At 37.2% G+C, this 24,215-nt stretch overlaps 1 protein-coding gene across 3 annotated transcripts in view; it reads right to left on the bottom strand.

Moving 5' to 3' along the window:
- The window catches only part of PDZRN4 (PDZ domain containing ring finger 4), a 412,077-nt gene that overhangs the window by 124,974 nt on the left and 262,888 nt on the right, over window positions 1-24,215 (bottom strand). Inside the window, exon 1 of one of the 3 annotated variants that reach the window (XM_008002898.3) lies at window positions 14,972-15,363. The exons of the other annotated variants lie outside the window; for them this stretch is intronic. Coding sequence (XP_008001089.1) covers window positions 14,972-15,040 — 69 coding nt within the window. The 5' untranslated portion in view covers window positions 15,041-15,363. Of the gene's footprint in view, window positions 1-14,971; window positions 15,364-24,215 lie in introns of those variants that run through there. 3 annotated transcript variants of the gene reach the window in all.

Raw genomic sequence — 24,215 nt, 5'->3', positions numbered from 1 at the left:
ACTGAAATGCTGGACTAAATGAAATATTAACAACCATGGACATTCAGGTTCACAATTAGTTACATATTATTACTTCATTTGGACTTACACAGACGAGGTGTTTTCTATTTAGCTTATTTAAAATTTTAAATTTAAAAAATTTAAATGTATTGCATTTAATAGTTTAAGTAAAGAGTTTGACTCTGTGGGTCTCTATATACCTAAGTAACCCAGTAACTAATTAAAATGTAGCAACATAGTCAGGAGCGGGGGTACCATTTGCTAGGCATGATGGCTTCTTATTTGGAGCACTGAAGGTGATATTAGGCATCATATGACCACTCCTTGCTTCCCATCTTTGACGACTGTAATTTTTCTTTCTTTCTTTTTTCTTTATTTTTTTAGACGGACGGAGTCTCGGTCTGTCTCCCAGGCTGGAGTGCAGTGGTGCGATCTCGGCTCACTGCAAGCTCTCCCTCCCAGGTTCACGCCATTCTCCTGACTCAGCTTCCCATGTAGCTGGGACTACGGGCACTCGCCACCGTGCCAGGCTAATTTTGTTGTTGTTGTTGTTAGTAGAGACAGGGTTTCACTGTGTTAGCCAGAATGGTCTCAATCTCCTGACCTCATGATATGCCCACCTTGGCCTCCCAAAGTGCTGGGATTACAGGCGTTAGCCATAGATAGTTCCCTGAGGTCCTGTTAGCCACTTTTTTTGTCTCTTATTCACCTTCTAAAAGCAATAACTTATTACAGGATATTAAAGAAATGAAACCAACCCCATATGAAACATACCAACAAAAGATTCTACATCTCAAATTAATAAGTGCTTTTCCCTCTTTCAGAATTTTCTGTGATCTATGAAACACAGATAATACTGGCCAGAAAGCATCAAATATTTCAAAGCTGCCCAAGCAAACTTCAAAGTGAGAAGCCAGGTTTAAAATGATTTTCTGGTCATAGTAGAAGATAAGAATGAGGGATCTTTGGTGTGAGAAAGAAGAGGAAAGCACCCCAGAGCAGTCATTAGCACGTTGATAATATTGTTACTGGTTGTGCTCCAGGATGCCAGAGGGGACCTGGTGATCATGTTCCTCAGCACAGACAAGGTGTCCATTACTCGGCCAGAAAATGGCAGTCCATCAGAGAAGATCATTTCATCAATGAGACGATCTTAGAAACTGCAAGAAGGCTAGTTATATGCACCATTCGCTCTAAATGCTTTTGTCACTCTTTTGTTTGATTTTTGGTTTGTTTTATTTTTGTCATTGATCAGTTATGAAACCATAATTTCTTCTTCCTGAAATTTAAGACCTACTTACTTTGCTTTCAAGAGACTGGAGGGACACTATAAAAGATCCATATATTTAACTTACTTTCACCAACTTTTTGTAATAGTTAGTATCCAAATGGAGCCCATAAATCTGAACAAAAATGTACAGTCACAGAGTCTACTTAATACCTGTTAATAACCAACAATGAATATCCACATCATATAAATAAATTGGTAATATTTACACCTTTGTTGAGGTTACTAGTATTTATTGGTGACATTTTTTATTCAGAAGGTAGAAATGAAAAAGATTAAGTCATTTGGTCTATGCCAATTCAGGAGGAGATATTTTCTAAGTTATTTTTAAAAATCTAAATTGCACATCCAAGGAAATAGTATTATATTGAATGGAAGACTGTTATGGTCTGACTTTCTCTCAATTTTATTAACTGTATTAAAGAGAAACTTAGACTGTAACAGTCTTCCATTCAATATAATACTATCTCCTTGGATAGGAGATTTGTTTGCTTGTATTAAGACAGGGTCTTACTCTGTCATCCAGGCAGGAGTGCCATGGCACAATTATAGCTCACTGCAGCCTAGATCTCCCAGCCTCAAGCAATCCTCCTGCCTTAGCCTCCCACATAGCTGAAACTAAAGGCATGAACCACCATGCTCGGCTAATTTCTTCTATATTTTACTTTTAGTAGAGATGGTTTTACTATGTTGGCCAGGATGGACTCAAACTCCTGACCTCAAGTGATCCCCCGCCTCAGCCTCCCAAAAGTTCTGGAATTACAGGCATGAGCCACCACACTTGGTCTCAATGAATTCTTGAAGTTTGAGTGGATTTATCCTCAGGTAGAACGATTACTTTTGTATATAGTTCTTAAAATGGCCAACATAAGCAAGACAGTAAAGATACCTTTCCTCCCTCCCTCCTTCTTCAGATTCCCCCGTATCTGAATAAGATTCCAGTCTCACATGGCAAATATGGTTAGCATTTTGGTCACAGTTTAAAGCTATTTTTTTTTTAATGGAAAATTAATCTCAGTTAAAATGAATTTTTAAAAGCAGTAACTTCTACCCTGTCTGAGTTGTCTATCTAAAGTTGTATGTGGGGCACTGTGTTAGTTTCTTGAAAAGCTTAATGGATATTGGGTATAGGAGGAGAGATTATCTTTACTTTCATATATTTTTCATGGCTCAAACAATACCCTAGATGTAAAAGCAATAACAAATAATACAAGTAAAAGAAATATGGTTTTGAATTATTAGACAATATATGTTTAGTGTATTATTAAACTGGGTTAGGTTTTATTTAAAGCTTAAAGTTTAAATAATGATTCTCACAGTTTTCTTTTTTTTTTTTTTTTTTCTTTTTTTTGAGACGGAGTCTCTCTCTGTCACCCAGGCTGGAGTGCAGTGGCCGGATCTCAGCTCACTGCAAGCTCCGCCTCCCGGGTTCACGTCATTCTCCTGCCTCAGCCTCCTGAGTAGCTGGGACTACAGGCGCCTGCCACCATGTATGGCTAATTTTTTGTATTTTTTTTTTTTAGTAGAGACGGGGTTTCACTGTGTCAGCCAGGATGGTCTCGATCTCCTGACCTCGTGATCTACCCGTCTCGGCCTCCCAAAGTGCTGGGATTACAGGCTTGAGCCACCGCACCCGGCCAGATTCTCATGGTTTTCTTAGGCTACTCTTTGTTTTATATGATTTTAATTTAGATAATTGCAGTTGAAGAAATTCTCATTTTAATACTATCATAATTATGAAACCCAAAGGCATCATCATCAAATAAAATTTAGGCAATTTCCAGTATATTTTATAATTATCATCTTATGTTCTTTTTATACTAAAGAGGAGTGTATATACAATAAATAATTTGACAATTTAGCCATACCTGGCTATTTCAATGATGGATAAAAACCATGTAAAATAAAAACAAATATATCAAACTATTTTTACACAAAACAGTGAATTCAATTTTATAGCATAGAAGGCAGCAAAAGGAGACACATGACAATTACCAAGTCAATAATTGATTCATTTAATTGTACACAGATATGTCCTATTTTAGATGCCTTACTTTAATTTTCAACTATGCTACAGACAATTACCATCACTATGACATCTCATGACACTTTATTCCTCTCTCACACACACAGAACTAATATTGCTCTTTGCACCATAGTTATTTGCATGCACATCCTTTACTCATGTCTGCTGGATAGTAACCCCCTTGAGAGCAGGGATCCCATCTTATTATGTCATTGTGTCACCTTCATCATCTGACTCTGGAGACAGGATTCATTTAGTATTTTGTCATGTACCTTTACTTGAGAAACATCTGTAGAGGTACTGAGTTAGAGGCTGAGGATGCAGAGATTGAAGACAGGGTTTTTGACCTCCAGAGATTCGGAGATCAGTGAATCTGCAAGTAAACTGAGAAAGCAATAGCATTTGGTACATATTATGACAGAGATAGGCACTGGGTACCTTGGAAAGAGAAAAGAAAGGACCTAGTCAAGTCCAAGGACTCTAGGAAGATTTACTGGAAAAAACAATGCCTGAACCACACTTTGAGGAGTACTACAACTTATTCAGATGAAGAAAAATGGGAGGATTCTAGAAAGAAAGAACAACTTAGTGTGTTGGTCAGTTTGACAGTTGAATAATAAAAATTCTATTATTTTTTGTCATGACTGGAGATCTTAAGATAAGGTCCTAATATGCTGGGTCTTCATAAACTGAGGTAATGAAATGCTTGGTCTGGGATAAGAGGGACAGGAAGAGGAGCCCAGCTGGAGTGAAGGAAGGGCCAATAATGTTTTGTTTTTGAAGAAAAGCAATGACCGTTTCCTCGATTCTAAGAGGAAGTTCTTCCCAATATCTTATTATTTCTGAAATTGGGATATAGCTTGCAGTCAATATGCATATTAAAATATGTTTGTCAATCCCACTCCCCCAACTGTTCTTAAATTTGATGATGAACCTTATAATTAAGATGTGTCTTAAAAATAGGTGGCATCTTCAAAATCAAGAAAACATAGCATAGTTTCTTTAATGATTTTATTTTCAAACAGAACTCAATGAATACTGGGGACAATCACAAAATGTTTCCTTGGTGAATGCAGTTTTTACTATGTCTCCACTCCTATTCTTTGACTCAATTTGTATTAATTACCTGCTCTGGGTCAGACACTGCATGGGATGGTAGAACTGCATAGGAGCAGCAGAACTAAATACACACACAGGAGCATCTGACTATACTTCAAGTTTTGAAGCATGATGGAAGAGAATCATTGAGAAGAGTGAACTAACTCTGTCCTGGACTCAGTGAAAAATCCACATATGGCAAACTTTGGATTGAGTCATAAGGTATTAGGGCTTTTACCAGAATAGGGGTGAGTGAGGGGAGGTGGGAAAGGCATTGTAGGCAAAAGGGACTTTGTGTTGAAAGACAAAGAGATGGGAAAAATCACATTGTCTTAAATAAAAAGTTGCAGTTTTCTTTGGTTAACATTTTATCTGTTAGGAGAGAATGAGGAAACAAAACAGATTGCGAGGAACTTTTCATGGCAGACATGGATTTATGGAACAGTGGGCAAAGACTTTCAAGCCCTCAAAAGTGGGGAGTGACAAGTCACTTTCCCATACTGATGAGCTCTCATAGGTGAGATAATTTCACTGAAGGTGCTAAAATGATGGGCAAAGAAGTAGTAGTGAGGACTTCTCTTCCTATGCCAAAAAGAGCATCTTCCATACACCCTTTCAAGGGAAAACAACTTTAAAAGCATCTTTTATTGATTCTCTTACTTCTTTCTTCCCTTCCTCTCCTCTATTCTTTCTTCCATTTTTTTTTCTTTATGAAATACTTATTGAGTGCCTACTATATGTCAGATTTTCAATATTTATGGATAAGGTCCGTGGATAAATATGAAATGGGACATTTGTTATTTACAATAAAATGAACATGAACTCTAACATTCGGCAGAGCCTGGTTTGAACTCCAGGTGTCCTGCATGCTGACAATATGAATTTGTTACTTGACTACTTTGTGCTTCAGTTTTCTCATCTGTAAAATGGGGACAGTATTATACATCTCACAGGGTCATTGTTAGACTGAAATGATATCCTAACTATAAAAATGACCATTTATATCATGCCTGTAATGTGTTATACCCTTTAAACATATTATCTCATTTAATCCTCAACAAAACACTTACAGGTTGAGACTAATCAATTAAACAGAGACTCAATGAAGTTAAGTAACTCACAGTCCGAGAGAAGACTGCTTGATTCAAGTCTCTATTTTTTCTTCTATGCACAGTGTTTCTCCCCATGCTGTACTTGGTATTTAGTATGCAATCACTAAAGACAGTAACACTCCCATGTGTCATCTTGGTAAAACATTTTTATTACTTTACATGTTGTCTTAACACTGAGGCTCACAATTCCATAGACAAAGTCAACTTCAAACATTATAAACATGACTCAACAAGGAAACAAAGAGCATACTTGAGCAAATGGCAAAATCTACCTATTGTAGGTCCAGTTAGAATGGCTGAGCTCTTTTAACTAAAGTACCAAGCAAATAATATTTATACATATTCTATGATTAAAATTAACTTAAGACTCTTTGCATCCTCAGGGTATCTTGTGTCCACTAAGTCCATTCACTTTTGTTTGGAGATCAAGAACCTCAATAACTATAGTCGTCCCATATCCTAGTTTAGTCTGGCTGTTCCCATTTCCCCAAAATATATCCTATAAGTCATCTTTCTGTAACTTGGCTTTTACAATACATCCTGGACATCAAACACATTACCTTTGACTAAATGGTATGCAATGATTATGCTGAAGAAAAAAAAAAAAAAAGACCCTTGACTCCTAAACTAGGCCATTCGGAATAATATCCACCGTCTGGCTGTTCCACGAAGCCTCTTAGATGCCCCTTGCTCATAGAGAACTGTCTTTTCTCTGCCATGTCCACTGTACTAAGGTCATACCTTTTCACATTTTCTTCTAATTCCTTCATGATACACTCCTTGAAGATTGGCTTCTTTTTTTCCTTATGCTTCTTTTGTGTCCTGTGTTACTATCTAGCAGAGTCCTGAGCACAAAGCATGTGCAAAATAATTATTTTTGGTATTCAGTGAGAAATGCTCTTTCCCAAACTTTGCTTTACCTAAAAAAAAAAATCTAAATTCTACCATGATTCAGTTATAGGAAAACATTAACTGTCACTGATTACAATAGTGGTCTTTCATCTGCAGATTTATTATTTTTTAAACCGTGCTAAGTAGTTTAGAAATTCTCTTTGTTCCTATACTCTTGGGAAAGTCTTTTTGTTGTTAATAAAGATATCTGAAACAGATCCTTAAGAGGCCTGGGAGTGAGAGGTTAGTTCAGGAAAAAAATCTAATTTGCACTGAGATGAGAGCAAGTTTCCTAAATAAATAAATAAATAAATAAAGCCGTACAATGTTTCTATAAAGCTACATAAAACAGAAGGGAGGGGAAAAAGCAGAGCTTCACAGGACCTAAACAACCATAAAGCAAGATTTACAGCTTGCTACATAATGGCACAAATTAGCAATTAGATGTTATATGTCGAAATACAGGAGAATATGGGGCTGCTACCTTTTAAGCTTTTTGTTGAGGGAGACAATAAACTATTCATAATAACGTTTTAAGGCTAGAATTCCACATTGAAAGTGATAGAATTAAGAAAGAAGAAATGAATACAGCTGGAAGGAAGATGGAGCTGGGACAGGTTATACTGATGACTTTGGAAATGTTGCATTTAGATATAGAAAACACAGCTGCATTTGAATTATCTATAATTTTAAGTCTGAAGACATGATTGCTACTCAGTGCTACTCTAAATTCACATGAGTCACAAGAAGACATTTTTAAAGAATAATACCTAAAATTCTCAAAGTGCATGCCCTAGGATGGATAATGAGAGAAAACAGTGTCTGGAAAAGATTGAATGATTGAGGCAGATCCTGTTTTGGGCAATGTGCTCACTTTTTCCCCGTGAATTACAAACATGTCAAGAGTATAGAATCTTCATAAAACCACAAGCTGGGGACCTCTTTTAATGGACTACCTAGTGATTTAATTCTTGTGTCTTTCTTAATCATTTAATCAGATTGATTGCATACCTATTAAATGACTTGTGAAAATTCAATATATGAAAATCTACTTATATAAAATTAACATACTGGACAGTGATTGACTGTTGTGGGAGGATTCTGCACTATCAATTAATCTTTATTCTTAATTACTTAATAACACTTGTAAAGAAACCACTGTTTGCCAAAGATATGCAGTTCACTTGTTAATACCAGGATTGGAAACGAATAACAAATGTGCAGGTTAAATAATTATGTAAATAAGATCATGTGTTCTGGAAATATTTTTAACCAAAATTTAAATTAAATAATTTTCTAATGAGGTTATCCTACTTCACTAACAAATTCAGGTGAGTCGAAGAGTCAAATATCTAAGCATATTTTCTAGCTAAGTTTTTAGTAACATGCCTCCCTTGTGTGCAATTTGGAAACAGTGAAAATGTCTTCCTACAGTATTCCATCTAAATAGATATGCAATTAGAAATGGCTGACTTTCTCTTAGGTCTAGATTAATGAAATAAAACAGTGAAAATATAAAGAAATTATATATTTTTAATAAAATTATGACATTTTGATTTTTCTATAAAGGAAAGGCACTTCACTTATTAAACCTGCCTAAATTAATTATAATCATTAAAATATTTATTTTTATAAAAGATCTTTTGCATATCAAAACCACTCTGACATTTAAGATTTTCTTCAAAGGTCTTGAAAAGGAACATTCTAGCTAAATGTACATCTTCTACTTTTTAATCACTATATTATCATCACTCTGAACATCATAGCTCAAGATGTAAAATCAACTTATCTTACTTTTAAAGGGAAGGTAGTGATAACTTTCATTTTTCATATTCACAATTTTAAATAATTTTGCATTTAACAAAAAGGGCCAAGAAAAGCTTTAATCCAATGATAGCGTAACTTCATTTTTGATAATCTGTCATATCTCAAGTTCTTGAAAGTGCTGTCAATTTTCTTCTTTGAATTCACCACTTTTTGGATTATTTTTCTACTGAAATGCTCTGTGATCATCACCAGGTTAGGCTCTCCAGTAAGCCAATGCTAAGATTATAGTGATTATAATGCAGTGTGCAAGATGTTTACTAAGGAGTATTCCCTTTGTGGAAGGGACAGGAAGGAACCAGGATTGGGCAGGAGGACTGAACTCTGAGGCCCAATACCAGCTACAGGGAGCTCTTGAGCTCAAATTGCCTTTCAGAGTGTCCCAAGTCAGGTTTGGGGCAGAAGATGGCCAGACCTGTATATACTTGCATCAATCCATCATTGGATATGGACCTCCCAGGAAGGGGAATGATGTCGGGTGAGGGACTTTCTGCAGCTAAGACAGTTACAGTGGAGCCGACAGTTAAAGGCTTTTGCTGACAGCACGTCCAGCAGCTGGAGCAAGTCTGTTCTAAAGAGGCATCTGAATAGCACATAGCATATTTTCAAATCCAAAGACACTTGGTTCTTATTATACACTCTAATGCAATTGACCACACTAGCCACTCCGATTTTAAATCTCTCTCCTCTTGACTTCCATAACTTTCTGCTCATTTTCCTTCCCACTCTGTAATAATGTCAGTCTTTTCCTTTTCTTTCTTCTTAGTGGCCTGTTTCTCAATGCTTATACCTCTCCTCACTTTTTGGTTCTCCCTTACTTGTCACATCTGCCTGGGTGATCTCATCCAACAGACACATATATGCCAAGTTTTAGTTTTGAATATTCACTCTTCCACTGTCCCTGGACATTGCTTAGATGTCCTGCAAATGAAATCAATAATCTCCTCTTCCTTTTCAGAACACACTTCCCTTCTTTTATTTCTTCTCTCTGTAAACTTCGTAACATCAACTCAGTCTCAAGAGACAGATACCTATTGAAATTACCTCCTAGTAGGCCTCACTTTTGTTCTCCTTTTATATTCTTTTGACCACTAACTTAGCCTTTTCAGCAGCCTCCTCGTTGGTTTCCCTTGTCGTAGTCCTGCTGTAGTGCACCATCCCCAAATCAAGCCTAATTGTCCCCAAACACACACCATAACCAAACCCGCAATTGAACTCTTATCATAGTTATCTTTCTCCTAAAAAAATGAACAGAAAATTGGAACATGGGAAATTCTTTGGGGTCTGTCTTGAGCACTCTCAGGCCACATCCAGGGAGTCTGCCTCCTACTTTAGCATTTAGCAACATCTATTGCTTATAGTTTCCAATCCCCAATCCATTGACATCTACTGCTTGTTTGCCACCTGCATGGGCTTTTTAAAAACGCTTTCATCATTTTAGTTTCTTCTCCCTTCTTATCCCCCACTCGCCAAGCCCCTATCATGCTGAGCAGCACCTTTGCATTTCCATAGCTGTCTGTCAATATCTCTGTTGATTCAATATTTAGCACATTAAATTGAACATTCTCTGCTTATGCCTCTCTTATGCTACCAGACTGCATTTCTCAAAAGCAAGGACATGGCAAAGTTCAGGGCTTGGCACATATTAAGCAATCAGAGCTTACCCAAAGTTTTTGGACTGAACCACATGTCCAGAGTTTAAGATATCTGCTGGGTGGTTGACAAAAGCAAGCCATTTTTATGGTGCGTCTTCACTTGTTATTCTGATATTAAGGAACAGACACCTCATTCTAGCAAATAAAATGGAAGTTTATCATAGGAAGGTATTGGAACTGGGGGAAAAAAGCCATTCTGAGGACCTGCTATTTATTTAGCCTTTCTCATGACCCACCTGCTTCATTTTTTAGATGTCTCTGATTCTCTTGGTAGGTCAGATCCTCATCGATACGGTGGAACACAAACCCCCAAACTCCCCCACCAACATTCCTTTCTATCTTTGCCCCATTACTAGTGCCCTACTTCCCAATATAAGTTTCTGAGACTGAAAAAAACCTAACTGAACCCTCAACTTTATGCACAAGGTGCTGGTCCCTGGTTTAATCAGCTGTTAGGTATAGAGTGGAGAGGAAGGCAGAGTGATATGGTCCTTAGCCAGCAGCTGTGGATGGAGTAGTTTAATTCTAAAGAGGCTGCAGATGAGCAGGGGATCTTGGTGAGTCCTAATGAGTGTCTGATGTGAGAATGAAGGTGAAAGAACAAACAAGCACCTGGCCTGCCCTCCAGATGCTTATAATTCACTCAGACATAATTGACTATAATACCAGCCAGGCAAACATGAAAAGGAGTCCCAAGGTGGGAGAGATTAATTTTTTTAAAAAAGAACAGTAATTGCAGAAATCTCTCTGCACAAGCAGACATTCAAATAACCAGTGATATAAGAAAATAGTGGCAGAGGTGAATATAAGGTGTCTTCCACAGAGGCTGAAGAAATGGAACTAAGTTACAAGGGTCCAAATTGGGAGGCTGACCTTAAGAGAATAGCAAAAAACAGAGTCTGGAGCAATTACAAATTGCATTAGAGGAAGAATAGGAAGAGAGACAATTGGAAAGAAACTTAGAAGCAGCTCAAGAGGGCCTTGAAAACTGGAATAAGAAATGTTGACTTCATTTTATAGTAATTGGGAGCCATTAAACATTTTCTAGAAAATTATTCCAGCAGCAGCCATCAGGGTGGACTGACACAATGACAAAATCTAAGAGGGAAAGTTCTTATCATGGTATCAGAGAGAGTTAATAAAAGGAGTTGTGACTGTGGGAAGGCAGGAATTGATGCTGGGAATGTGCACAAATAAAAGAGCCAGGGAAGCCACTGTGTGGGTGGAGAAGGCAGAAGTGGCCCTTTTCATTCAGTGGTTTTGAGTTTTGTTGAAAGCAAAAGGGAGGGTGAGACCTTCACTGGCACTAAGGAACGTGGGAAAAGGATAAAGTTTGGGGGAAAAAGTTAAGAGACTATGAGTAGGGGTTACATAGTATGAGATAAAATAAATATCTGAAAGATCTAGGACAGCATCCAGAGAAAGGAGATTATATGAGATCCAAGAAACGTTCTAGAATAGAGGAGACTTTAGCATATTTAAAAGCTATGGAAAGGGATCCTGTAACTCTTTCTTGGTATATTGTGAGGATTAAATAAGATGATGCTTAGGGAAAAGTGCTTAGCATAGTGTCTAGAATATTCTAAGTCCTCACTGTCAGCTGCTTTCAATACTGTTACTTTCAACGCAGGTTCTGTTTCAGTTTCCGTTACTAATTCACAGATGCAGGTGGTGGGGAGACCTCTTAGCTGTGCCAAACTATTCAAATTAATAAATGAACTCTCTGTTGTGCTACAGTATCCACTTAGAAGAGAACAGCAGTCACAGCAGTGACATTGCCTAAGAAATAGTGCCATTCTACTTCTGGTTTTCCTGAGATTGAAGGCAAATTACTTTCTTTACCCTGATGTGGGAAGTGAATAAGAACAGAATCTTGCATATCACAATATAAGATTTAAATGAAATCCTATAAACAGCTTTTTGTTAACAGTATGGTCTTCTAAATATTTGCTCCCAATTTTAACACATTACTGAACACCAATGAATATCCCATCAATAATCGCCATCACGTAATCAAAAAGTTACATTGGATTTATGTGTGAAAAAAAAGCTTTAATGTCATTAGATTTAAGTATTATTACATAATCTTCCTCAGAAATAAATCTGTTATTAGGCCGGAAATACCTAACAAGCTATTGTAGCTCTCTTGGTCCAGAAGGGTATTTAATCAAATTAATAAGAAACAGGCAGTTCAGTTTGTGTCAACAGAAGGACATTGTTCCCACTACCCATTTATTAATTCATAAGAGGTTAATAAATAACTTACTTTGAATAAAATAAATCACTGCAGATAAAAACTGTGTCCCTGGCACAAACAAAAGTTAATAGGTGTGTAAAGACGCATGAAAACTGCATGGTGTGAAGGTTACTGGATCCACCGAAACCCCAGATTCTTGCATCTGTGTGCATACTGGAGCCTGATTGGCCCAACTCCAGTTGAAAATAATTTTCTTGAGGTGACATTCCATCTCTTGTGCCAATTGAAAGTCTTAGCTCCTCCAGAGGAGCAAAAATATCAACAAAATATAAACTTGACCTCATTTCACACCTAAGCGCACCATTCTGATTGTTTTACTGGACTCCTCAGCGAGCACATTAGGTTTGTTTACTGCAGTTATAAACCAGAAACTGCATTCTATGTGTCCTGTATTATCAGGTCACTAAATCTAGAAAGAAAATGTGGAAAAGTTCAATATCATAATTATTCTGTTATAAAGAAATAAACATTGTTGCTGTTGATCATATGTTTCATAATCGATGCTAATCTTAAATTTTCACATCTCCTGGTAAACTTTATTTTGCCTTAGCTCATAAGGAATAGTAACAAAAGAAACAAAAAGGCAAATGATCTGAGAATTACAATACTTTAAATAAATATGATTCGGGTAATCAGGTGTTAGTGTATGTGCCAGCAAGTTTATTTTAATACACAGCTAGAAATAGGCTTCCAATCGCAAGTCACTTTTGTAAATAGTATCCTCCCTTATGGGGGAAGCTATGTGCCCTCCTGAACACCTGGTTAAGAACATGTTCACTTTCATGTATGCTCTGAGCTGCCTTTCCTCCAAATAAAAATAGAAACTAGTTTGTAGCACCACACGGGGCTCCAACGTATTATATGAGCCTATCACTGGTTTCCTTTGATATCTTATCTATTCCATTAACTCAATAAAATAGAAGGCAAAGCTGGGGACAAATTGCAGGAGGGCTCCCCTTGGAAAACACATGCAAGACCTTTAAGCTGGGGCTTTAGCTTATCTAATAAAAGCCAGTTAAAGGAAGCTAATACTTCATTTTTCACCCCCTTTATTAAAGATCATAAGTATTGCAACTCAGGAGTAGAGAAAATAAAATAAATATATGGAGGAGCACAGGTAGAGGCAATAAAGAGCATGGCTTATCTATTTTCTCAAGATTTAGGAAGCACTTGAAGGCAAAACTCACAGACAAGCATTTTAAAAATCTATAACAAAGGCTCCTGCTTCTTAGCAAATACAGTGGTCCTTTCTGGCTGCAGTAATCCTGCTGGATTTCTTAGTAGAATATAAACAGCTTAACCTAGGCATAATCAGGGAAGATGCCACCTACCACTCTTTCCATATTATCCTTTTATATAAATTTAGTAATTCAGAGAGAGAAAAAAAAAAAAAGATTGATGAATCCACTCCTCTGCTCCTCCACCACCCAAAGAGAAACAATACTAGAACTCAAACTCTAACAACCAAACTAAAGGAAAGTGTTCCACCTAGAGACTGTTTTCATGAGTCAAAGTGGATGAGAGCTCATCTAGGAAATGAATATTATTTTAGCCTATCCTTGCAAGTTTGTACTAAAAAATGAAGCAAAAGGTATTGCCCCTGGTGTAATTAACAATGTTAATTTTCTTTTTCCTCTCTATGGTGATAAAGCAGTCATTTTTATATTTAATTAATGCAGAGGATCATTTTGGAAACTGGCTAATGAGCCTCTGATCACATTACCATGAAAATGTGCATTAACATTGCAACTGAGGAGGCTGTTTCATGTGTAGCAAATCCACTTTGTAATTAGCCCACTGTGAAATGAATCACGTCAGGGGGAAATCTGAGGGAGCCAGTAGTTAGTGGGTACTTGGCTACTGCTGTGCCATGGGCCACCAATATCCCAAGCATCGTCTTTCATCAGCAATCTTGTCTAAAGACAAATGTAATACTGTGTCACCTTTGGGACAAACTGCAAGAAGGGAGAAATAAACTTTATTTTGCTAGATAAGAAATTTGAACTTGAGGATACACTCCCAGGGGAACCTCCCCCAATAAAACAGTAAGTTAAGAAAATTCTGTTAAAACGATAAGGGCTCAGGATCTAGTTTTCTTATTTGTATTCTGAAAAGCCCTCGGATACACATAAAAGAGACATCTAAATTTATACACTTTTTTCTAGGTCACCTACAGTTGTTTTCATAAGCTCTCAAAATTAATTTCTAGTGCTAAACAAACAAAAACCTTATAAAAAGGAGCCAAGAACAAGTGGTAAGAGAATTTCTTTATCTTCTTTTTCAGTCAGGACAGAGCATATATTTTTTTCCCCATGTAATAAAAAATTGCTAGGTTTTCCACTTAAACCAAAGCACAAATTCTCAATTCATCCAATAATTTCCTCTGGCTAACAAGATTTGGCAGGAAACTTCTCCTGTCTATTGAAAATAACAGAGATCATAGACTTATTAAACCCCAATATTTATGCAGACAATGATACAATTGATTTTCAAATGTCAACAGTATTCCAAAATGAAAGAGGTATCTCAAAATATTACAGACATGGATCTCAATGCTACTCCTGTTATGTGACTGACATCTTGGCAGTAGATACACAAAATGTTAAAAAGAATCCCACAGGAAGTCATCTGAAGGGGGAGTGGCAAGGAAGCTGAAAACTGCCACCCAAAACCAAAATAAAAAGCCCCAAACCAGCAAGTCTGCCCTCAATTCTGAAATGTACTGAAAGAAAAAATAAAGCTAGCCAGAATTCATTTACCATCTTACAGACAAAACACAAAACCTGGCTCTTAGTTGCTGGTATCAGACCCTGCACTCACCTGGGAAACTTCATACAGCAGTTTGTAGTGTTCCTCTCTTTTCTGAAAAGTGCACAAATTGCAGCCCATTCTAAGAAGCAGAGAGAGAGAGCAAATCTTCTAATTTCCCCAGAACTGAAAGGCAAGTGAACTGAAAGGGAATCACCCTCCAGACTTGACTACTGTTTTTCATCAGTCACTTCAGTCCAGAAACACAGACAAACCGCTGTTAGCTGGAAGCGTAAGCCAGAGTGGTGTGTAGCAGCATGCTCTTCTTCGCTTTCCCTAAGTATCTTGTACTCACGGATACACACACAGAGTTTCCAGTCAGTTCATGGCAACACTCCCCCGTCTCTGCATCAGTGCACATGACTACACAGATTCCAGCTCATGAATATTAATAGTGCCTCATTGATTATTTATGACAGAACATGTTAGCAGGGAGGGGTGTCATAGCTGCTGCTGATGACAGATGAATATTCACTAATTAAGAAGCAAATGTAGTGTGGTTAAACAAAATTCATTTGTGTCAATACCATCTCTGTTTATTAAGGATAGAGGGGTTCCACATAGGGCATTAAAAAATATATACACTTAATTTCTCCATTGATATAAGCTTTTAATATGGGAATAAGAAATTCAGAAACAGAAATATACATAGTTTACATCTCCATGCTCTGCAACAACAAGAAGAAATATTTTTAGCATTATTAAACCTAGGGGAAAATGAGTAGGGATAATTCTTTACATTTATAAAATAAACACAGAAGCAAAGGAAAATTTAGTGGGTGATATGGAAAAGGAAGAGAAGGCAGAGGGGTATCATTGAGTTTTTATTCCGATACTACAAAAATAACTGAATAGTTCATATGTAAAGACCATTACTTACAAAGGAGGAAATAAGGGATATTCTCTTAATTCTAAAGAATATTTGGCAAGTATTAGCAGTTGATAGTTGTACAGATAATTAATATTTTAATTAGATAATGAAGGCCCATCTATTGAGTATATATTTCTAGCATATAACGCATGTAGATCTGTATTCAAAAAGTGGATCAATACAATGCCTTTTCTAAGAAAAATTTCAAATGCCTATAGTATTTATGCTAGTTTTATTAAAGTCATATATAATATTTTAGAAAGCTGGTACTGGCAATATTTAAACTTGAATGTAATGCACAATGACTCCATTTATGATTCTATATTTAGAGTTCATTGTGATCAAAGGTGAAGAGACTTAAAAACTAAGCTTAGATGTTTAGATAACAGAAGTAATGCATTTAATTTCACACTCTTGCAAATACATGTGTTGTATTGCAAGCTGGCAGTTTTTGTCCCTTAAAGCTATACTACAAACAGCTAAAGCAGATAATAAAAGAAAATTCCTTTTGTTCCCACACTGACTTATCCACAACCTCTGCTAATTAAGAAGTATGTCCCTGTTCCAGCACATCTCTGAACTGGACAGGATAGCAGGTGGGTTCCAAAGCAAAAATAATTACTTGGAAACTGATGACTCTGGTTAGGAATTGCACTGCATCTTGAGATTTTTAATTGCTCATCACTGAGGTATAGTTACTTTTGGGGGTCCAATTTCCTAAAAGTGCTTTGTCACATGTTTAGAATCGATAACAGGAAATGATTCTAATGAGCACTAATTGTTAACAAATTGGCTTTGCAACTAGCAACACCTCAACACCAGCAAGTAGCAAGGAGATGAACAATCATCTGCTGCTTATCAGTTGTTTCCCTTGGGATGTAATAATCCGATTTTCTGGGCCTAATTTCACCTAACGGCCTGGACAAAAGCCAAGCTGAGAGACCTACATGAAAGTGGCATCATAATTGGTAACAGTGTGTGTGAAAAAAGTTCTCCAGGACCTCTGGCAAATTAGAAACCACTTGTAGGAGATATTAATGTTAGGGCTTGATTCTTCTATGGAAAGAATGTTTTCAAAAAGGTATTTGAGGTGGACTTTATAAAAATTAATGGTGGCCACGAACATAAGCAATCTCCTTCTCAGGTGCAGCTGTAAAACATACATGTCTGATACTTTTGAAAGTTTTAACTTCTCTAAGCCTCTATATCACTTCCCATGAAGTATTTTCTTGCTGGAGTTCACACCCTCAAAGCAAACATTGACTATTTCTTTGAAGGATTCTACATTGCTGAGTTGTGAAAGAATTATTGATTCTCAGATGTTCATACTCTGTATTTTATTTTATTTTTTGGGACAGAGTCTTGCTCTGTGGCCCAGGATGGAGTGCAGTGGAGAAATTTCGGCTCACTGGAAACTCTGCCTCCCCGGGTCAAGCGATTCTCCTGCCTGAGCCTCCTGAATAGCTGGGATTACAGGCATGTGCCACCACGCCTGGCTAATTTTTCTAATTTTAGTAGAGACGGGGTTTCACTGTGTCAGCCAGGGTGATATCGATCTCCTGACCTCGTGATCTGCCTGCTTCGGTCTCCCAAAGTGCTGGGATTACAGGCATGAGCCAACGCACCCAGCCCATACTCTGTATTTTTTAAAAAGTCAGATCAAGGAATTAGAGTGCAGTAAGGCAAGGATGGCTCACCCTTCTATCAATGAAAATGTTTGCTTCTCCACTGATAAAACTCTCTTGTGTGATAGGTTTTGAAAGCTAAGTAAGAAATTTAAATATCAAAGCTGTTTCTTATTGGAACTTTCTTCTCTTTAAATGCAGTTTGCATTTAAAGAACAATTAAACAATCATAGCTTTAAAAATATTTTCTTACTTATCAAAAAGTAAAGAATGAATATTCTAGGGAAGTAAGCAAGTTCAAATAGAAGCTCATCCTTCAGCAGCTCCTCCTGGCTGTTTCCTTTATTCATTCTTAGTCCCTCTTCTTGTGTTTCTATCTCAGCAAGCAAGAGCAGCTTTTTCAGTCATTTATCAAATGCTGCCCTTGGCCCATTTACCCTGGACAGATTCCACCTTCTGCTTCTAATGGACTCATCCTATAGAACTGAAGAGTGACTTGGAAAAGGGAGATTCATAATTCCAGAGTTCTCTAAATTTCATTAGACTATGAGGGTTAAGTTTTCCAATAACTAAGTGGCTAAATCTTGCATTGGAGCATAAAGTTTGAAGTAAACAGGGACAAAAACATTCATTTGAACACTGCCCTGAAAATGCAAATAGAGTGGATATTATTTGTCTTGGGCAATGATAATATGGGATAAAAAATAAGTAGGGAATGAAGGACTATCTTTCCAAGTATCCTTAGAAAATAAACTCATCAAAATGTAAAAACGTATGTCGTATGTGTATTTCAAGATATAGTTGCTTATTTTAAATGTCTTTAATTTGTGTGAGTTTACTCCACACAAATGCATTGGCATTCAAAATAGGACACATTTGTCAAGATCTAGACTGATGTATAACAGGCTAAACTGGCAAGTGAAAAGAAGAAATCCAACATTTTTCTTGCTTTTTCTGTATAAACTGTACTATGGAGTAGCTAAAGAGTAGATGAGAGGGAGTTTCTCTTTATAGAATTATTCTGACTAATAATTGAAGAATAAATGATAGACTGTCATGCCAACAGTCCTTAATTCATTCAAGGATCTAAGTACTGTGAATGAATGGTGTCTAGCACAACACACTCACACATGCACACGAGATAAGTGTACATTATATGCCACCTGAGACAGAAAAATTGCACAGCCCTTAAATTAGCCTTTCCAAATGTGAGCAAATGTCAGCGAATGCAGGGGGACAGAGGAGCATATTAAGCTACACCATGGGGATGCAATCAGTTAAATTCAGACTGTGAGCAACACTACATAGACAGGTACGTATTCCAGTTTCAGAGAGAAAAAGAGAAGATGAAGAGGAAGTCTATAGATTTAAAAAGATTTTAATAACAATAAAAAGTCATTACTCTCATTACTCTATATTTTCACATATACATATCATTTGGTTGATGAAATTCTAAATTGAAGTAGGAAAATAATTACCAAAAAATTCGGGATGGTGGTTACTCTTTAGGAAGGGACACCAGAAAGTTTCATCATGGCCAACAAAGTTCTAACTCCTGACAGGGGCAGTAGTTTTCCTAGGTGGTCACATTAAGATTCATTAAACTGACATTTGTTATTGGTGTTTTCCATATTTTTGCTATATTTAACAATAAGACTTAAACAAGACTAATTGACAAAAGAGGCTGTGCCTATGTCTCATCCCTGGCCGCCAGTGTAGTACATAATTGTGCCCCTTACCAAGAGAGGAATAGAAAACCCAACTGAGCCCACTCTGAATCACCAAGCCCACTGAGCCTGTGACTGCTGTCATACATTTCAGATGATGGCTTGCTTATGCCTTTTGCAGTGACGCCAGTGTTCTTTTCCTGTGCCAGTGTGGAAGTTCTGTACGTAACTCCCGTTGATTACCCTCTCTTTACCCTTGCCCCTGTCACGTGCAGACCTTCCAACTCTGCCTGCCACCTACCTTGGCATGTGGCTTACAAATTTCTTTTCTAGTCCCAATCCTGAATTCGTTTCAGGAGATACTTATGTGCTTTTGAATATTAGTAGGCATGTAGCTGCCTAATATTTTCTGCAGTTAAATACCTTATACGTAATCATAAAGACAAAGAACCTGAGGCCCAAAGACACCGTGACTTGCGGAAGGTCAACCTGGGTAAAGAAATCTGAACTCAGTTTTCCAATGACAAATTCTGTGGTGGAATTCAATCTCTAACATCCTGAGCTGTCTCTCTTGCAGAGGAAGCTAGAGCTACACCAACGTGTCTTTATTTGATGATTGAGGAAACGGAGGATAGCCCTTGAAAGTGCTGAAATTAAAGAAAATAAAAGAGAATAAATGTTCAAAGACAGACGTACCTTAAAATAAGGGGAGTGGCTTGTGGTTAAAAATGTAAACTTTATGTATTAAAATGCTGAAAATTTTTGAATGTCACAGGTAAATATGTTTAATCAGCTAATGTTCCACAGTAATCAGTAATTAGGAGATGTACCTGAACACATACTAGGATGACCAGCCTATCTTCATGTGCCTGGGACTTTGTTGGTTTTGGCACTGGAAGTTTCAAATCTGGAATTCCTTAGTTCTGCACAAACCGGTCATTTGAATACATGATTCTGTTTTCAGGATCCAGCAAAGCTGAACTGCTGTATACACATCTACATCTCCCTACCTGTACTCCAGATGTTACCTCATCCTGTTTATTTTTTGGAAACCCGACAAATTAAACTATCCACACCATTGTCCAGTTTTAAGGCTCCTTCTTCCTTGTTCTCATCAGCTAGCAGTAACTTCTTCAACTTCTGAATTCTTGGTGTATTTTATCCTTACCTATTTGAAGGCACAAATTACTTCTCCTTCACATCATTTTTAGATGCATGCTTTACCTCTCTTATTGGACTATAAGACATGTAAGAGCACCATTAACATTTAATTGATCTTTGAGCCCCCAAAACTCCTAGCATTGTACCTTTCACATTCTGTGCCTTTAATAAACATATATTGAATTAATGAGTGTAATTGGGAGATGAAAGTATATCTGAGTTGGGCAAAGTGACATAAATTTATGTTTGTAATACACATTAGCAAGGACTAATTGCTATATGACATTTTCCCCCATAAGATTGCTTCAAGAATATTAAAGAACCTTCTTAATATTCAAGAATATTAAGTTAAAAGACTGAAAGGCCATGAGCATAAACCATTTTAAATTTGATTCAAATCCATAAACATAAATTTGAAAGTCTATGAAAGAAAAACATCTGTGACAGGTATATAAATGAGTACTGTATGATTCAAATGTGCTTTGTCAGCTGTGTATTTATGTGTATATACTATCTGTACATTTAAATTGGCATTCTGCTCTACCTATCAGCAAATTATTCACTTATTTATTTCAAAAATATTTACTGTGTATTTATCATATGTCTGGTGGTATATGAATGCCAGATTTTTGTAGTTGTGTATCATCTCATTTAATTTTCACTATATCTCTGAGGTAAATATGTCAGATATTATCCTTTATTTATTAATGCAGAAATCATTAGATGTTGAGATTTCTAATGCTGCAAAACCTAGAACTATTGTCTTCTGACTCTAACCTAGTTTTATTTTTAACAGCACTGTGCAACATTAACTAACAGCATGAATTTAGAAAGATGTTTCTGCTAATAGTTCCCATGCGTCATCCCCTCCTTGGTTATAGCTCAAGAGATCAATGTGTAAGCAAGCATCCTTTCCGCACTGTGTTCACTAGTTGAACATCTTCAATTTGCATTTACAGTCATTGCTTGCAGAATGAAGAGTGCCTCAGCAACTTATGAACTTCCAAGAGTTGTCACAAACATTATTAGACTAGACTCCAGTGGAAAGAAAGGGCATGAGATTTCAAAGAAGAGGACTAGGTTTCTCATCTGAACCTTGTCACTGTCACCTGTATGGGCTTGTACAACTTACACGCTCTGAGATAATACTTACTCTACAGGCTGACTCTGAAGACGAAATAAGGTAACAAACCTGAGACAGGATTCATGAACTATGAAGTATTCTGCCCTATTGGTGTGCTGGTTAAGCGTGAGTTCTGGGGTCAGTGTGCCCTGGGTCAAGTCTCAGTTTCCCTGATCTCTATTGATGTAATATGGGACAAGTCATTATTATTTTCTCAATCTTCTGTGTTTCTTGGTTTCTCATCTCTAAAACAGGGATAATAATAGCACCTACTATATAGTTATTGCAAGAGATGAAGTTGCTGTGATGATACTATGTGTCAAGTACATATGTGCCAAATCCTTGTTGGCCATTAGTAATCACAGGACTAAGTATAATGATAATGATGACCTTCATTTTCAGTTTCCAAGTTGATATGGTTTGGATCTGTGTCCCCACCCAAATCTCATGTCAAATTGTAATGCCCAGTGTTGGAGGTGGGGCCTAGTGGGAGGTGATTAGATCGTGGGGGCCTATCCTTCATGAATGGCTTACCACCATTAAAAAGCATGTAGCTTTTAAACACAAGCTTTTAAACACAAGTGGTGGCACCACTCCCATCTTGCTCCAGCTCTCGTCATGTGAGATGCCTCGTTCCCCCTTTGCTTTCAGTCATGATTGAAAGTTCCCTGCAGCCTCCACAGAAGCAGAAGCCTCTATGGTTCCTTTACAGCCTGCATAACTGTGAGCCAATTAAACCTCTTTTTTTTTTATAAATTACCCAGTCTCAAGTATTTCTTTATAGCAATGTGAAAACAGACTAATACATAATTTATCTTTACAATTTTTGTCATGTTAAATCTCTATTACATTGTTTGAAATTTTATAATTCTGTCCACCTTGTTTGCCGTTGTACACTGTGCTAGTCATTCAACAACTTCTAAAAGGCTTTTTGTTTCCTAGTTCTTTATATAACAGAAATAGTTGCACAGAAGTACTCATTGTGTAAATGTGATGTGTGCGTGCACACACACACACACTCTCCTATTTTTTTCCATGTAAAGAATGTAATACATGCAGAGTAATAATTATGATGTCCTGTCTCTCTTTCTTTCTTTCTTCTCTTTCTTTTCATCTTTCTTTCTCTCTCTCGCTCTCTCTTTTTTTTTTTTTTTGGAGTCTCACTCTGTACCAGGCTGGAGTGAGGTGGCATGATCTCGGCTCACTGCAACCTCTGCCTCCCAGATTCAAGTGATTCTCCTGCCTAAACCTCCCAAGTAGCTGGTACTACAGGCGCACACTACCACACCCAGCTAATTTTTGTATTTTTAGTAGAGACGGGGGTTTCACCATGTTGGCCAGGATGGCCTCGATCTCTTGATCTCATGATCCACCCACCTTGGCCTCCCAAAGTGCTGGGATTATAGGTGTGAGCCACTGCTCCTGGCCTATTTATTTCTTTTAATGCACAATGTGTAAATAAGGCAGACATAAGTGTACTAGAAACCAATAATGGCATCCGAAGCAAGATCTCATGCAATCATAAAACAGGGAGTCCAGTGATATTTCTTTGAGGTCTATTCACGACTACTAATCTAGCCCAGTATAAAGTTAGCTTTCTTTATTTGATCATATAGAGGCCAAGGTACCATGTTTGGATAATGTCACACCATTCAGCAACATCACAGGTATTATGTAGGGTTTCCACTGAATGCTACTATCACTATTTTTAGTTCTGCAAAAGTGGTCTAGTGAATCTCAGTACAAACTTTCATTCAACTGTATTTATTGAATAGTACTATGAGTACAGCATAGTGATAATACCTAGACATTTTAAAAAATAAGAGATAACACTAATTCACTACATTTTCTATGCCATTTCCAGCGCTATGTGGTATTAATTGTATTTAATTCCCACATTAACACTCTGAGATGTGCACTATTAATGTCTGCTCTTTGCATGGGCAGTAAATAGGTCACATGAGTAGTAAATGAGGGAGCCAGGATTCAAACCCCAACAATCTGAATCTACTACTTAACCAGTACTTTCCATTGCCTGTCACTCAGATATAGTCATCATTACGACAAATTCCTAGAGGGCCAGAAGAAGGAATTCTGGTGATGTTCACAGCACACTGAGATGTAAGGATTTCCCCGAGGACCAGAATCGTAGTCTAAAATTAACTTGCAGGTTCCATGTTGTGTCCTCAAGCATGGCTACATAAAATAGATTGAATAAAACCTAACCAATTTCATAATCTTATTCCACTCCACTAGTGATGGGGTTTTGCTGCATTGACTATACCGACAACTGTAGAATATTTTTCCTTCTTGGTAATTATTATGGTAGGCAATATATGGGCTGACATTAGGGCAAGTCATTTTACATCTCCATTTTAAGGAATAATCAACAGCTACTTAAGGCAGGTAAATTTGGAGGTTTTAAGAAAAGTAAAGGTAGAGATTTACTAATGACTCTAAATATAAATCTCCAGACTTAATTTCCCTCTTAATTTCAGACCCATCGATTCATTGACTACTAACATTTCCATTGGGACTATTCAAGACGTATTAAGTTCTACTTACCAAAACTTAACTCATGGTTCTCTCCCCGCATAACTGCTTCTCTCCACATTCTCCATATCACAGAATAGCCTGACTACTCCCAGGTGCTCAAGTTTGAGGTTTGAGCATTTGCCCTGGCTCTTCCCTCTCCCTACACCTAGTGACAAGGCCCTGTCAATCTGAATTGCACAGTCTCTCCTTCCTTCGTTTCATCCTGTCCTATGCCACTTTCCTAGATTCAGAATATCATCTTCTCTCAGCCAGG

The sequence above is a fragment of the Chlorocebus sabaeus genome, chromosome 11 (genome assembly GCF_047675955.1).
Source record: "Chlorocebus sabaeus isolate Y175 chromosome 11, mChlSab1.0.hap1, whole genome shotgun sequence".
In the NCBI taxonomy this organism is placed as follows: domain Eukaryota; kingdom Metazoa; phylum Chordata; class Mammalia; order Primates; family Cercopithecidae; genus Chlorocebus; species Chlorocebus sabaeus.
This window is presented reverse-complemented; position numbering and strand designations above follow the sequence as displayed.